The sequence below is a fragment of the Cololabis saira genome, chromosome 17, assembly GCF_033807715.1.
Source record: "Cololabis saira isolate AMF1-May2022 chromosome 17, fColSai1.1, whole genome shotgun sequence".
NCBI classification, from domain to species: domain Eukaryota; kingdom Metazoa; phylum Chordata; class Actinopteri; order Beloniformes; family Belonidae; genus Cololabis; species Cololabis saira.
In genome coordinates this window covers 26,489,679-26,505,594 of record NC_084603.1, presented here as the reverse complement: position 1 = coordinate 26,505,594, position 15,916 = coordinate 26,489,679, and the positions used below count along the sequence as shown (strand labels likewise).

At 40.0% G+C, this 15,916-nt stretch overlaps 1 protein-coding gene across 2 annotated transcripts in view; it reads right to left on the bottom strand.

Moving 5' to 3' along the window:
- The window catches only part of akt3a (v-akt murine thymoma viral oncogene homolog 3a), a 72,248-nt gene that overhangs the window by 23,887 nt on the left and 32,445 nt on the right, over positions 1-15,916 (bottom strand). For both annotated transcript variants that reach the window (XM_061745924.1, XM_061745925.1), the window contains one exon: positions 3,736-3,861. In XM_061745924.1, the coding sequence (XP_061601908.1) occupies positions 3,736-3,861 (126 nt within the window). The remainder of the gene's footprint in view (positions 1-3,735; positions 3,862-15,916) is intronic.

Here is a 15,916-nt window from a genome sequence, read left to right as displayed (position 1 = left end):
TTTTTTTATTTTTTTTTTCCTTTTATTTATTTATGTATTTTTTTTTTTCATCATTACATTACAACTTTTGGTTATTTTTTTGTTTATCCCCAAAAAAGGAATGTTTTGTTGGACACGAGAATAACTGGTGCCATGCCTTTAAATATGTTTAAAGGTATGAAAACATTAAAGCGTTATAATTGCATAAATTGTCTATATTTCATTACTTTATATACTGTCTTGGGGTTACATTTGCAAAAAATGCTAAAAACCAAATGCTCAAAAATTAAAAACCAAAATAGACAGAAAATGGAACAAATAAAAACGGAATGTGGGAAAAAATAAAACCGATTTCATCCGTCTCTGTTTGCTACCCTGGATTTGTTTGGTAATTCTGACCCACAAGCTGATGAAATTTACAATGAAATAAGTTAGCGTTATCATGACTAAGACAAGGAGCTTGCATTTTCATTTGTTGGTTTAAAAATAGGCAATGACTTCAATAACTGATGACTCACAAAAACAAGCTGCCTTCTCCTGCCAAGGGATATTATATGTTGCATGGCACATGCATGTGGAGACTATCTGAAGAGATGCGTTTCTATGATCGCAGGCATCGCAGCAGGCCTTTATTACAAAAAGGCATAATACAGTACACAAACACAGAAACACAGGCACACAGAGCCAGATGGGGCTGTGTGCTCACTGTAGGAAAGAACGCATCTCCATTGTCCCTCAGCAGTCTCTGTGGTTATGAAGGACAAGAACTGATGCAAAGCTGCATTATGATCCATCTTCCATCCTCACATCTACACCTCTTGTTTTCCATAAACCTCCCTCGATTTCTCTCTGCTGTTGTCTTCGTCTCTTTGTCCTTCTTTTGCCTCCCATCACTCTCTACCCACCTCCTCTGCTGGCCTCATCTCTAATTCCTCTCACCTTTTATGTTCCGCTGCCCCTTCCTCCACTTTCTGGTTAAGTGCAGCACAACACATTATTATGCCTCCGTCTAAATATATAGACAGGAAAGTTATTGATAAAACTGCTCAAGTTGCCCAGTTTAAACTCTCTCAAACAAAAACACACACACGCACACACACATATAAAGCAGTTACTACCTGACTCGTGAACACAGCCTGCTGTGCTGCCAGAAAACAAGGTCATGCTTTTGTTGATGCCAAAAACCACACAGGCCCACACATGGACACACACACACACACACACACACACACGACTACACGTGAAAGTGAACTTTGAATGTTAGCTGAAATTGGGTTGTTTGCCACAGCAGGCAACGTGAAATCTGTGTAGCAGTTTAGCGGGTGTACGCGAGTGTGTGTGAGTGTGTGTCAGGCTTGTATGTATGAGTCCCTCTGCAGGGAACAGGCCTGTACTATCTCTGTTCCAACTGACCACTTCTGTTGTACACACACAGACACACACAAATAAACAAACACTCACAAGTACACACCCAACACATGCACCACCTGGCCTCCCAGCTTTGGGCAACAGATGTGGCGGTGCCAGCGCCGTGCCAAGCAGCCGGGGCCGGATGTATGGCCTGGCTTGTCCTCCTCCCAAACTCTTTTCCTCTTCCCTTTTCCCTCCTCCTCCAAACCCGTCTTCGTCTCCTCCTCCCTGTCTGTTCGGTGCTGGTCGCCTCTTCTCCTCCCTCATGCTCATCTCCTCTCCAACAGACCTCATTCACAAAAGCCTCACCCTCCAGTTGCTCCATCCGTCTTACCACCCTAATCAACCTTTCATCTCTGCCCTCTCTCTCTCCTTCCTCTCTCCTCCCCATATCTCCAATTTTCCTTTCCTCTGCCCCCTCAGATCAACTCCCATCCCTCATTCCCCATACTTGTCCTCCCTTCCGGACTCCGAGCTTACTCTCTCCTCCTCCATCCTTCAATGGACCATTTTTTATCATTTTCTCAGAGGTATCAGCTTGTTTTCCACCATCCATCATGTTTTCTGTTTTGGCGCTTATCTTGCACCCGCTCTCCTGTACTTTCCTCTGCCTGTCCAACTTTCTCCCAGGTTTTTTCCTACTTGCTCTGCAAATATTTCATACCTTTCCTTTCCAAAACAAAGTGATTTCAACTGACTGAATCTACTCAGTTCCATTTGGACTGACTTGATATCAGAGATTAACGGCATATCCAAATGTAAGATCCCATGTCATGTCAAGATGGTACATGTGAATACAAGTCTAAAGTGGCATTAGCATCAGCTTAGTGCCTCAGATCAGATTATGCTCAAAAACAGTGATGTGTAACCATGAAACAGATAAAACCTGTAAATGACATGCATCCATTTATGGATTAAGAGACGGATGCTAAATGACATGCTGCGGATACACAAAGTACTTTTGTAGCTTTGTCATTACTAAATAAACTAGATTAAACTAGATTAAACTGGACAGATGACTGCAGCTGTTGGGTTACACGTAGATGGGAAAACCTAGCTTTATTATTATTATTTCTAATCATAGTAATTACTGTAAAACGGTTTTTGGACCATGACTTAATTTTCTTACAACAATTAAAATGATGCTTATATAGTGATAATGATATTTGTTTGCTTCCTGCTCAATCTTGAGAGTTAAATGAAAGAAAATGACAAACATGTTTCACTGATGTTATGAGAGATATATTTCCGTCGCTGCTCATCAAAGCCCATTTTTGTAAACGTTGTAATTGAGTCTTTAGGGAAAAGAAAAATGAAAACAAAACCTGAATTTCCTCAGTCATTAAAGCACTGATTGGGGACTCATTTGTAAACAGCCAAGATAATAACTACAACACAGTGTAGAGGCTTAAATGTCTTTAATATGCTGATTATTAACAAGCGCTGTCAAAACTGAACAATCTTAGTGCAAAATCAAATACCAAAAGATGTTCTGCCAATGCTTTGACAGGGACTGAATTTGGTCTTATACTCTCGACTATAGGACACTGTTTTACAATGACTACAATTTCAATTCAAAGCCAAAACATTTGGAAAGCTGCTGCAAGTTCCATGGACAATCTGCCTTTACTGTAAGAATAATAAGATGGTAATAAACATACTGTAAAATTAATCTATTGTAATGATTATTTTCTTAATAAAACATGTCTTTGGTGTTTTGAAGCTCGCTGACCAGAAGCCAACTGATGATAAATGCTTAATTGCAGTCAATTCTGCACAAACGCTCTGAAGACTGATGAACAGTGACCGCAATAACTGTTGAACTGTGATCGCTCTGGTTTAGTGTCAAGAAATCATGAGAACCTTTATTTAACAATAAGTCTTTGGATGGTAAAGGTAACATTCATTGCCATCTCAGTTAAGAGACAAAGGTTACTATATCCTTTAACTGCCGAAGTGACACTGACTCTCTAAACCTGCAGGGATTCTCCCCTGAATTGAAGCCTTTTCTACGAGGGTTAGCATGAAGTATTATTATTACAAGTGTACAGAGAGGTAGACACTGTGTGTAGGTACAATTAGGAGAAAAAGATGATGGCACCTGGCCACAAGCCTTCACATATAATCTTCAGATGAAAAGTACACGGCTCACAGCATTTTACTGCATTTTCACAGCAAAGACAATAAAAACTGGACTTGTGTCTAAATTAAAAAAAAACAGTGAAACAAAGATGTTAAAATATTATCCTGCAGGCATTCGGATGTATTAATATACATCCAAATCCAGGTTAGAATAAAGTGCCAAGAAACTATGGCAACATATGTTTGGCTGGTACTGTCACATACTTGCGACGGAGAAGTTATTTAGGGGGTACGGCAGGTCTGCATCCTGAGGTTTCTCTTTGTAGCCAATGAAAGAGCCGTCTGTCTTCAGCAGGAAGTAACGCGGTCGCCAGTTCTTTATGTATTCACCTGGAGAGAGATGCAGAAACAACAAAAAGGACTAATATTTAATCTCAGGGGTCATTGCCACCATCACAATCACGATAATGTATGGAAAGTGGTATTAAGAGCAATAATAATGATGGAAATGGTTATGAATACAGATTTGATTCCCTAGACATTTAAGAGCCGCTCAACGGTCATCTGTTTAAATGATATCACACACATATACACAGTGAGTAATAACACAAATGGATACACACACAGAATCTCTGCAGCTTGCAGAATGCTTGCCAGATTCAGATCGGATTATCATGTAAAAAATGACAAAACATGTTTACCAGCACAACACTCAAAGTCCTCATGCCAGGAACATCATCTGGCTGATACATGGGCAGGTGTTGAGGTGATGACCCTTCTACCACATACTCACACACACAAGCACCATGTGCCCGCAAATACACATCAACCACTGGTCAACAGCAAGCGGATGAACAGATAAGGGATAAAAGAAGATGAGGTGACATTAGATAAGATGAGATTACAGAGAATTACTCTTCTTAGACGTCAGCAACAAAAATTAACATCTGCTGTGCAGCTGGTGACAGAGTATTACCCAACTGGCTGACACAGACTGGCACAGCTTTATTAGAAAACCAACTACAGGATCACATGGGTGTCAAGCGTTTCCACACCGCAAAGCCGGATATATCACTTTCTGGAAACAGCATGGATGCGCACATGGATTAAACCATATACATGTATGGGGTTTTTAAATACAGGGACTATAAATACAGTGATAATACTGTAATGAATCAATAAATCAATAAATGAAAATTACAAATCCCTAACACTTCTTTTGAATTGTGGTTCAACAGAATCATTTAAAAAATAAACTAATGAAACTGACCTGGACAAATTATTTTGTTGCAGAACCTTTTGAGTCAATCGCTGTAACTCTTCCTGAGACTTGTGCACCTGTAGACAGGTATTTTTGTCTACTCCTCATCAGCAAACTGCTCCAGGTGTCTCAGGTTTGAAGCGTTAATTTTCTCCAGACTGCATGTTTCAGCTTTTTCCAGATGTTCAATAGGATTAAATGGAGCTGACACTGAGAACAGGTTTTCTGACACTGGGCTGAACATTTTGCCCCAGAATGGCTTGATAGTTCTGAGATTTCATTGTGTTCTGCACAGATTTAAGACACCCCGTGCCCGAAGCAGAAAGAGAACAAAAAAAAGAAACCATATCCATATTTCTTTCTTTGAACAAAGAGCTCGTGTCACTTTCCAAAAAGGTCCAGTATTGCCTAATATATCCGAAAGACATTCTCTCAGCAGCTTTGTGGCTTGTCAATATGCATTATTATTCCTGTCCGTTTTATTTTCTATGATTTTAATCTCTTCAGAAGTTGTTCTGGGATTTTTGGTTTCCATTCTTATCATATCAGTCTCTTAAATTTGTTATCAATTTTCAAGCGAAAAATCCTTGTTTGGAAGTGAAGGCATATAAAAACTAGCCAGAGTAAATGCTTTCCCCTGTCGGAGAAAACTCATGGACAGTGTGATGCTGAACTTGGAACATTTCTTTTAGGTTCATAAATAAACCGTTGTTGATTTTTGTTTTGCTAAACATTTTTGATGGTAGAGAGTTGATCAAGTTGATCTGAACTACGTCCCGCCTGCTCGGAGTAGATTGATTTGACTGGTTTCAGTATTGCAACAGGAAAAAGAAAAAGCGCAACTTTGAAAGATGGTTCTGAAACTGAGATAGTTTTAGAAATGAAGGCGAGAAAAGTGTAATTAAAAAATTAAAAAATGATTGCACTCTTTTTGATTCTTAGATTTTAGGTTTTGATTATAAGATTTTGGGCTTTGATTCGTAATTCGTTCGGCCTTGAATTGATTCTACAGAATTGATGAAGAGGGACTGTGCAATTTCTCGCTACCAAGAGTAAACAACTCACTTCTTCGACTTATACTGCCCCATATTGATTAGTGCGTTTAGTATTAATTCAGTTTTTTGGCTTTACATTTCACATCGCTCCTTTAAATAGTCAGACTACTCGACTGACTGAAGAGTGAACATACCTGCGCAGCTTCTATGAAACCATTTAATTTCACGTTACTATAGTCAAGTTATTTTAAATATTTTTCTAAGGGGTACCAACTAATTTGTCAGGCAAGTTTAATTTGTTCGTTTTAAATATTTTTCAGTTTAATCATAATTCAAAAGTTAACTCTGTTTTTAATTAGTCATCATTCAGTAAATTATAGTTCATTATTTCTTTTGTCAATTTCAAATTATTTCAGTGACCGTTGAGGGTTTTTCTTCCTTTAATGGAAGGGGACCAACAAATCTGTCCACATGTGAGCCTGAAAACATCAGTTACAGCTCTGATCACCTTGTTTCAGCTAATTGTCTGGGAGGAAGGAAAGGTAGAGTGTATATGCGTGAGCTCCATTTGTGACATCCACTTAAAATCGGAAATGACAGCAGGCTGTGCTCGTTAACACGTTGCAGAAAAACACCTGCTCCGATGAAGGAGCCATGCGACTGCGGACTCTGCCGGTACCTCTTGATGATGATGGTGTGTGTGTGTGTGTGTGTGCGTGCGTGCGTGTGCGTGCAAAGGGACAAAGGAACACACAGATAAACACAGACAGACATGTTAAAAAGCTATTGGTTGCATCATCAAGACTACTGAATCACACCTCTCTCTGCCTCAGTTTATATTTTTCCTTCTTTTCACAATCCACCCACGCTCTCCTGCATACCCATTTCTCTCTCCCGTTCGTTCAGAAACAAAGCGTACTCTTTGGATCATTTGCTACTTTTAAACACTGCTGTAAGAGCGGCATAAAGAAGTGGAAGGAATACATTCATGAATTAAAGACAAATTAGAGAAGACTGCTGTCTCACATGTCAACGTTTCATTCTGCAAGATACTTACCCCCACGCTGATTTAAAACGTATTCTTTACTTGAAAGTGCTGAGTGTAAGTGTGTCTGCTAAATCAATGTAAATATAAACATGATGCAAGTTCCTGCAATAAACTATAAAAGGTTATAATGCTCAATTTTTGTTGAAACTGTCAAACACATGATGATGGAATATTTGTAAAAACATTTGAGCAACATTGCCCACTGAAAGTAAAGAGTGATTACTGAGTTCCTTTGAATTTATATCATACAAAAGTTAAAGCATAATAGCTTCCAAAAATGAAAACTTCTGAAAAGGTTTGAGCAAATTGGCTCCAGGATAAAAACCGAAGCACAAGCAAACACCTGGAACGGATACACTCTTCCCGGGTCGACTGTCAACATAGACGAGGAAAAAGTTAAACGTATAAAACTATTCTAAACTGGCCGTGATGACTGGCTGGCGGTTCCAAGTCCAGTCATTTCTATGAGTCAGTTTCTAGATGAGGTGTCCAACCAATGGAGGCCCGCGGTTGGCCACTTCATCCCTCAGCTGTCCAGGACAAGTGAAAACATTCAAGCAATCCTTCTGGCTGGCCGCGATGGTGTGTACGTGCTTCTGCGTTCCCCACTGGGGGGCGGGGGACGGGTCAGCCAGGGGTGGCACAGACGGAGAGGAGATGGACAGTTGTCCACACGTGCTGTTCCAAACAAACACGAACACACACGCACACACACACACACACGGACTAAAACAATTCTGTCCTGACTGTTCCAATGCTTCATATGATCCAATGGTGTTCTGTCAAGCTCTCCCGTCTTGGCCCTGCCTGTAATGAGTCCAGCGAGCTCTCCCACTCTGGACAGCTTGTCTGGGGAGCCACATGTCTCTAGTTTGGACTGCTGGAGAAAACAGAACAGCCGGTCTCCTTCCCACACCATCTCTCGCAGACTCTTCACTTCAGTTTCATTTATATTTCTGCACATATTTAATTTTCCCTTCAGGCCAATTAGTAACTACAACACTATATAGTAGTTAAGACAAAAAGAGGCTATTGTTTCCCGTTAGAACAACAGGATTTCTGCATAACAAGGGAGGACGATGTGCGTGATTTGAAAGAAGTAAAACTGCTTTGAATGTTTTAAAATTGGCTAAAAACAGACTAAATACATTCCTTAACAGCAGTTTGATGTTTTCTCTGCTACTAGTTTGATCATTTTTATTAGATGCATACCCACAGCTTACTTTACCATTCTTAATTAATTGTAACACTAATTCAGATGAATCTTAAAATACAAAAAGATTAGAGTACAATTAGGCTACAACAATCTCTTAACTCGGTGAACTCTCACCAAGGGTCTCCTTTTTTTTCCTCTAATGTAAGAGTCTAAGCAGTGAAAATTGACAAAACTTTTCAGAATTCATCATGGAATTTCTTGGAGAAATAAGTCTTGCTGGCACATCCTCCAGTTGCAGCTTGTGGATTTAGCAGTAAGAAGCAGAGATGAATCAGCTGTGACTGTGTCTGATCCAAGCTTTCTGATTGGACAATTAGACCAATGCACTCACTAGCTGTCACTCAATTAGCACACTGATTAACTACTCACTTCAGGACAAAGGGGGGAAGAGGAGAAAATGAGAGACAGAAATCCAGAGAAGATAAATAGGAGCCAGGTACAAATGGCAAGGCTGAACTTCAGCCAGCAAAACAGAAGTGAGACGAACAAACTAGCACAAACTTAACAGGCTTTCTACATCTCTTCATTGCTCTTGCTCCTTCAGGACGTCAGCACCCCCCTAGTCCCGTGATCTAACTAGTTTTAGCTGAGAAGAGGACAGAGAAAAACCATGGTGAAATTTAAAAAATAACTCCATAACCATGTGAGCTCACCAGCCATTTGTTAATCAACCCAAACAGGGATTTAATTTAATGCTTTGGCTGAGGCTGGAGCTGATATGCAGATGGTGTAGAGACGAGGCTGTGTGACTGGCACTGAGAGCTGGAGAGGAGGTGCGTGGTGGTGTACAGAGGTAGGCAGAGGTAGGGAGGAGGGAGGAGAGGCATTTCTGTCATGCTCAAAGAAACACAGCAGCTCAACAGTAGAAAGAGAAACGGCTACACAACAACATGCATCTCCACTGTACACTCACATCTGCATATATACACGTATACTCTGCGGTCAGACCTATAACAAGGTTTACTGAAGCACTTAAGGTAGAGATTCAAGTTGCATGTAGCTAGACATGACACAAAACCTTACTTTAAAAACAAAAAGAAGATGAGATAGTGGAGGTTGTGTGGTCGTCTCTTCGGTGCATGTGTGTGTCTTTTCAAGGATATGGCTGCGTGCATGACCCCGACCCCAGCAGTTCTAACTCTAGTCTGCTCAGACATCTTAAGGCGAATCCAGCTTCTTGAAAGCCAATCCACTTACAGTGCATTAGTCTCATTATCACATTGGGATGGGACCGGTGCAAGTGTGCTTGTGTATAAACGCTTAAAATACAGTCGCCATCAGTGACGCCATAAATGTTGCATGCTCCTTGTAAAAGGCTATCGGCTGCTTTTGAGCCTTCCCCACAGAGAAAGAACTGAAGACATGTGAGAGGCTCAGATCAGAGTCAAAGAGATAAATTAAGTTTGAAGCTGAAGCAGTAGCTGGGTTTAAAGATTGCTGGAGCAATCGCTCCAGTCTATGTCTCTTTCTGTACGACAGCGTATAAAGATATTTGACTTGTGGATGAGTAAGAAAGTGGGTGAGCAATAGACAAACAAGAGGCTGAACATGTAATGAGAGAAATGCCTCCGAGTGAGCGGTTAAAGCGATGGTGACAAAGAGCTGGGACAGGGCAGGGCAAGCACAGGGCAGCCAGACTGTTGAAACCCAGGGGAGTATGGTCATCCCTGGGGGCCATGAGGAGGTCTCACCCAGCCAGCTGCACACAGCTAGAGCTCCTGGTAGGCTGTGCTGGGTGCACACACACACACACACACACACACACACACACACACACACACACACACACAAACACACACACACACCCCTGGTGCCCCTCTGCTCCCCCAGCTGGTTCAGGAGAAGACACTCGCACATGCACTCATAAAAGACACTCACTACTAACTTACAGCTGAATCACATTAATCGCAAGCACAGAGAACTCAAAGTACTGAATAACCAAACTCTGTTTTAGTTTTTCTCTCCAATTTCATTTACCCTTTTTTTTCCATTTCTTTTTCTTTTTCCTTTCCATTTCCATATGCTGTTCTCTGTTGCAGTACCTGGACCATCCAGTAGATGGCGGTGGCAGCATGTTTGACACCCTGGCAGCAGCTGATCCGGAGCCGGAGTGTCTGTCTCTCATCCTAATCTCCCTCACAGCACTGGTGTGTGTCTGCATGTGTATAGTATATATAAGACTGTGCAACTGTGTTTATCTCTCAGGGATGTGCACCTCTGCACACGGACAATCAGTCACCTTCAACTTTCATGTTGGTGTATTTTTATATGTCTTACAAGGCCAGGTTGTTTCCTTGCTAAAGCATCACAGGATTACTGTGGGGTTTACATATTAGCATCTTAGCTGGAGGGCTGCTGCTCGGTTACACCTGTGCCAGACTGGAGGCTTTGGTTACCCAGCTAAACAGTAAGTGGGTGAAGGTCACTAAGCCAAGGCAAGTCCAATCTTTTCATCTTACTTTAACACTGTGACAGCCTCCTCTCTTTTTCAACCTACTGTATATTTAAAACTAATATTATTCTATAATTATAAGATATTCATTCAAAGGTTTTTCCCACATTTGTTTCTATAAAAACTGGAAATCTTCACCCTATTTTCAACACAAATCAAGCAAATTGGCAAAACAACAGAAAAAACTGAAAGCGAACAGTTATAGTTTTGAGCAGAAAATAACTCGACCTCTTAACCTAATCAAAATGAGCTCAATGATTTGATAACTCGGGGACTCATTGTGGAAATTATGATTTCTCAGTCTGGGAACTTAAGTATGGACAATTAAAGGCCACTTTATTGATTTTCAAAGTATTGTCTGTGTGTAAAATATATGCTGTTTAATACCAATACATGTGGACACCAAGAAATAGCAAAGAAAAAAATACATTCAGTGCCTCGTCAACTTTGAGGCCCTGTTTGAGTAAGGAACATCAAACCTCATCTTTGTATTATATTTAAAAAAAAAGCATGCAACATCAAAGAAAAATATATATCCAAGCAGCTTACTAATATTTAATCCAGAAAAGAGTTTTTTTTTCCTTAATGATGTAATTCAAAGGTTTTTATGATGGCCCCTCCGCCCTGCGTCCTGGTCTTCTGCTCGGTGCTCTTCTGTTTGCAGACTCCTCTCCTCTGAAGAAGGATCATTAGTGGCAGGAGTCACACCTGGGTCCACTATAACGTCCTGTTCCCAATACCAGGCCACATTCAGAACAAACTCTACTCTTCACACATCACAGAGGGGTTGCTTCTGTTTTTGTCTTCGCAACAAAAAAAACAGCCGAGTTCCTCTCTTCTCTTGATCTGATTCTGCAAACACGTGAGCTTAATAAATTGTATAATGAACATATGAAAAAGACTCAAGGAAATCTGATGGGAACTTTGAGTAGGGTTTTTTGAAGGGATTTCTTTCATTATCAATTGGTATCAGCTGAGTTTGAACTGGACTGAATTGGAATATAATGTATTATAGTAAAATTATAACGAAATGGATTAAACTGGATTCATATTTAATTGTACTGTATTTAATTACACTTCATTGAGCTTGTTTAGATTCTGCATACATTGATTTCAGGCGACTTTCCCCATGAATTGGCACTAGGGGTGGGTTAAAAATATCGATATATCGATATTTTATCGATATGCATGTGTAGGAACGATTATCGATACATAAATCCAAGTATCGATTTAATTTTTTTTTTTTTTTTTTTTTTTTTAATCCCGATTTTTTCCCCCATTTTATCAACCAGTGCTCCTACCTAAGTCAGTCCTGGGCATTGCTCCATCTACCAACCCCGGGAGGCCCTGCACTGAGCTCAAGTCTCCTCCTTACTTGAGGAGTGAGCAGGCTGCTTCTTTTCACCGGGCAGGGTGGGGTTTCTCTGGCCGGACGTGGCGCGTGGAAGGATCATGTTATTCCCTTATTGTAACCAGAATATCGATATCGTATCGAATCGTATCGTATCGTAAATCGTATCGTTTTGGGACCTAGTGTATCGGAATCGTATCGTATCGGGAGGTCAGTGATGATACCCAGCTCTAATTGGCACTATATGTATAAGATGATTTTTTTTTTTAACAAATGCATTTTTGTAGAAAAAATTAGGAATTGGCGAGCTGCAGTTAAAACAGCGCCATAGAGCTGCAGGCTTGTAAAGCATTATCAGACAGGGAAACTCAGGTTTACATTTATAGTTAATCCTATCAAGAATATTAAATGAAGCTCAGTCAGAGTGTCTATTGCCCTATACACACATCCAAAGCACCTACACATAGCTACCAAGCCATTGCATGGCATTGAAAGCACTACGAGGGATTATTTTGGATGCCTTTTATCATGTTGAGAAGATAAAAATACAATTTGAGCTAACCAAAACAAAAAGACCCTTACATTTTAACATGCGATAACAGTAGGAATGCCATGCTGCTTGTATTCAGAATGTAGTGGAGCCAATACGATTAAGAAAGGTGCACCAACCAGTGTGTTAGGCAGCTAATCAAATTGCACTGATTGCTGGTATATTGCCTCTCTGTTCTATCTTTTGGAAAGCCCCATTGAGTCCTTTCTTTATTCTATATCATTGACATCTATATTAAACAGAGCTAGTTTCTAAATGGCCTAATATACAGTACAGACCAAAAGTTTGGACACACTTCCCCATTTGTTTGAATGAGAAGGTGTCCAAACTTTTGGTCTGTACTGTACATTGGTAAACATATGTATTGGGTATAAATCAACAATAATTAACAATATAAAGACTTGTTGAGGTCCAGTCACACAGGTGTAGTTAGCCTTTTTGACAACAAATTGTGAAATTTGGCATGACAACAAAGTAAAACTGTTTGTCTTTGGTTGAATGTACAGTCCTAAGACTCACAAGATAAATCTAGTCATGTTGTCTATTATCAAGCAAAAATGTCTCTGCCAATGTTAAGAAAAATTGTCTTGACTTGGGAAAATAGTTTTAATTTTCTCGAAACAAGGCTTTTTTCCTTTATTATAAATGAGTTTTTAAGGTGTATGAAAAAGGCGCTCTTTATATTTGCAAATAACCAGAACGAAACTAAAAATAGCATGACTTTACAAGCCATTCTCTGACCAGTTTTTATTCTGATTTTCTTATATTTATACAATAATAATTGCACCCTGGAGTGCATTTCTTTGAGGTTTCCCCATTTTATTTTGACATTCATATTCAAATGCTCATTCGGTTTCTTTGCCTCATTGGATGTGAAACCATCCAATCATATGCACAGAGTAGCGCAGCTGGACTAATCAGTCAATAAGAAGAGCTGTCATCAGCAAAAGAAGGGGGAGGTCAAGAGACAGACACAGCTGTCTAACCATTGCCTACAACAGACAGGCAACTCTGGGCGTGTGTGTGTTTGCATGCCTGTGTGTGTTGGTGTGTCTGCAGTGCAGCCCAACCCTGTCCAGTTGAGCAGTGGTGAACAGGTGCAAAGCTTTGTGCATAGATGTGTGTGTCCAAGTCACCATTATTCCAGAGTGGCTCTGTATTATTAATTCAGAAACGCTTGGCTGGGGCTGTGTACAGCAGCTGGTCGTACGAGTGCATGCGTGTGTTTGTGTGGAAAACATAAGACCCCCCCCCCTCGGTCTTTTGTGACGCCTTCATACTTTCCAAGAGCAACACAGAAGCACTTTTCTGTATGTTTCCCTCTCTGCCTGTAAATTTATACAAGTGCACTCTCACACAGTTTACCTAATCAACACAAATGCATTCACAAATGCGCACGCACACATGGTTGACCACAATAGCACCATCCAGCAGGCAAGAATAAACAATCAAGTACTATACACCAAGTACTGCCAAAAGCAGTGGCCCCACCCCGCACTCCTGCAGGCTCACATCAGCAACGCCACGCCTCTGCCAAAGCTTCCAATCATGTTACACTGAAGAGCCGGCAAGTGCTCTCCATCTCACTAAACACTGTTCATGTCCTCTTCCCTGTCCTGCTTGGTTACCTGCTTTACTCTCCACCTGTCTTAGTGTAAATCTGTCTTTTAACAAGGTTAACTAAGACTTAAGATTACAGTATTGTATTGCATAACTGTTTTGTCTATAAACAAGTGAGAGCAACAGCAACTATTGATGCATATAACCCTTGTTACCCTTTGTGCTGGTTAATTTAGCACTTTTCAACACTAGTTATGAGGATATAACCCTTGTATTTTTCCCCACACGTATGCAACATACGTAAGTAAGTAAAGTTTATTTAAATGGCACCTTTCTCAGGCCAGGGAATGTCACAAGGTGCTTCACAAAGAATAAAACAATACAATAAAAGTAAAAATACAATAAAAACAAGACGATACAGATAAAAAGCTCCTAGAATAAAAGCAACAAAGTCAACATGATGGTCATGAAACAACTGTCTCACTACTGATGATTAAAAACTTGGAGAAACAGGTGGGTGTTAAGATTGCTCTTAAAAGCGTTGATGGAATCCAGAGAACGTAGAGACGGCGGGAGATCGTAACAAAACTTCATGAACTACTTATAAGTTAGGAAAAACAAATCACATTGCAAGTGAAATGTGACTGCTTCCTATTCTGTCACATTCAGGTGACTGACAAGTGTAATATATCAGTTCATCTCAGGCGAACACTTCTCTCCTTCCCCGAGAGCCAGTGTTTGACATGTGGTAACATCTGTCTCTCTACAAGGGACGTTTTTGACAACATGCCAGCCTCAGCTTACTGACATCAGGCACTTAAGGGCACGGATGCCTGGCTATGTTGTATAACAGGAGAACCAAACTGGGAGGACTCTTAAATGAGGGTATTAATAGGTAGAGCAGGGAAAAATGTCTGTTTCTCAGCTGAAATTTGGGGCCTTGCTGTATCAAAACACTGAACTCCAAATATTTCCCCTTTAGGCAGAGAATTCTGTCTTTTTCTCATGTTATTATCAAAGTAAGTCATCATTTCATGCAAGATTCGGATGGGATCTTTTACTGTGCCTTAAAGGGGCCGTAATTTGAAACTAGCCTGTTGAATGGAGAGAAAAACCATAACAATGATTGCCCTACCTACTTAGAAATAATAGGCAAAGTAAAAATGGTCCCAACACTAGTGGCAGCCTGTTGCAGTGGCTCTGCAAGTTGGGTTTTTTCCTGACATTTTATTCCAGTTAAAATACTGAATTTTGAAACATTTCACTACATAACAAACTGCTTCGAGTAGACGTGACGCTTACTTTTTCTGTCCGATGGAACTTTTTACCTAATAATAAACATAAAAATGAATAAAAAATATAACATGTATGTCTAATACGTTCCTTCTACATGTGCCCACTCTTATTTTATTTAAACATGTTGGTTATTGGTCATTTTCTGCCATCTGAAGTGTGAAAACATCATGTTCGAATATGTTCATTGTCTGAATTATCATCTGGGGTGACCATGAAAAAAATACAATTGAGGGACTTTTATATTGACAATCATCTCAAAGAGGATGTTGCATCAGCCAGTTACTCCATGAGGTCCCAGAGAGACAACCTGCAGGTCAGTAGTCTCTCTCTCCTTTACAAATAAATCCTCTTTCTAACTGCTGCAGTGTATACGTCACATTTTGATATCATGTGGGGTGACCACCCTAAAACTGTAAATAATTTGTTTTATTTGCAAATCTATATTTTGAAGGTAATTTTGTTAGTGATATGTGGTGAGAAGTAGCTAGCTTAGATCATATAGCTAACTGTTAGCCTGTTATATTTGATTAAACTTGAAAGCATCATGTGGGGTGACCACCTGTCATGTGGGGTAACCAACAAATGGCAATTCTGTATCAAATTCAAAATTGAATGTCTATCAGTTTTGGTTCAAATATAAATTATTGGTATAGCATGCATAAGTGGATACACCTTGTACACATTTTAAATCAGTTTTATGAATTTTAGAGTAAGTA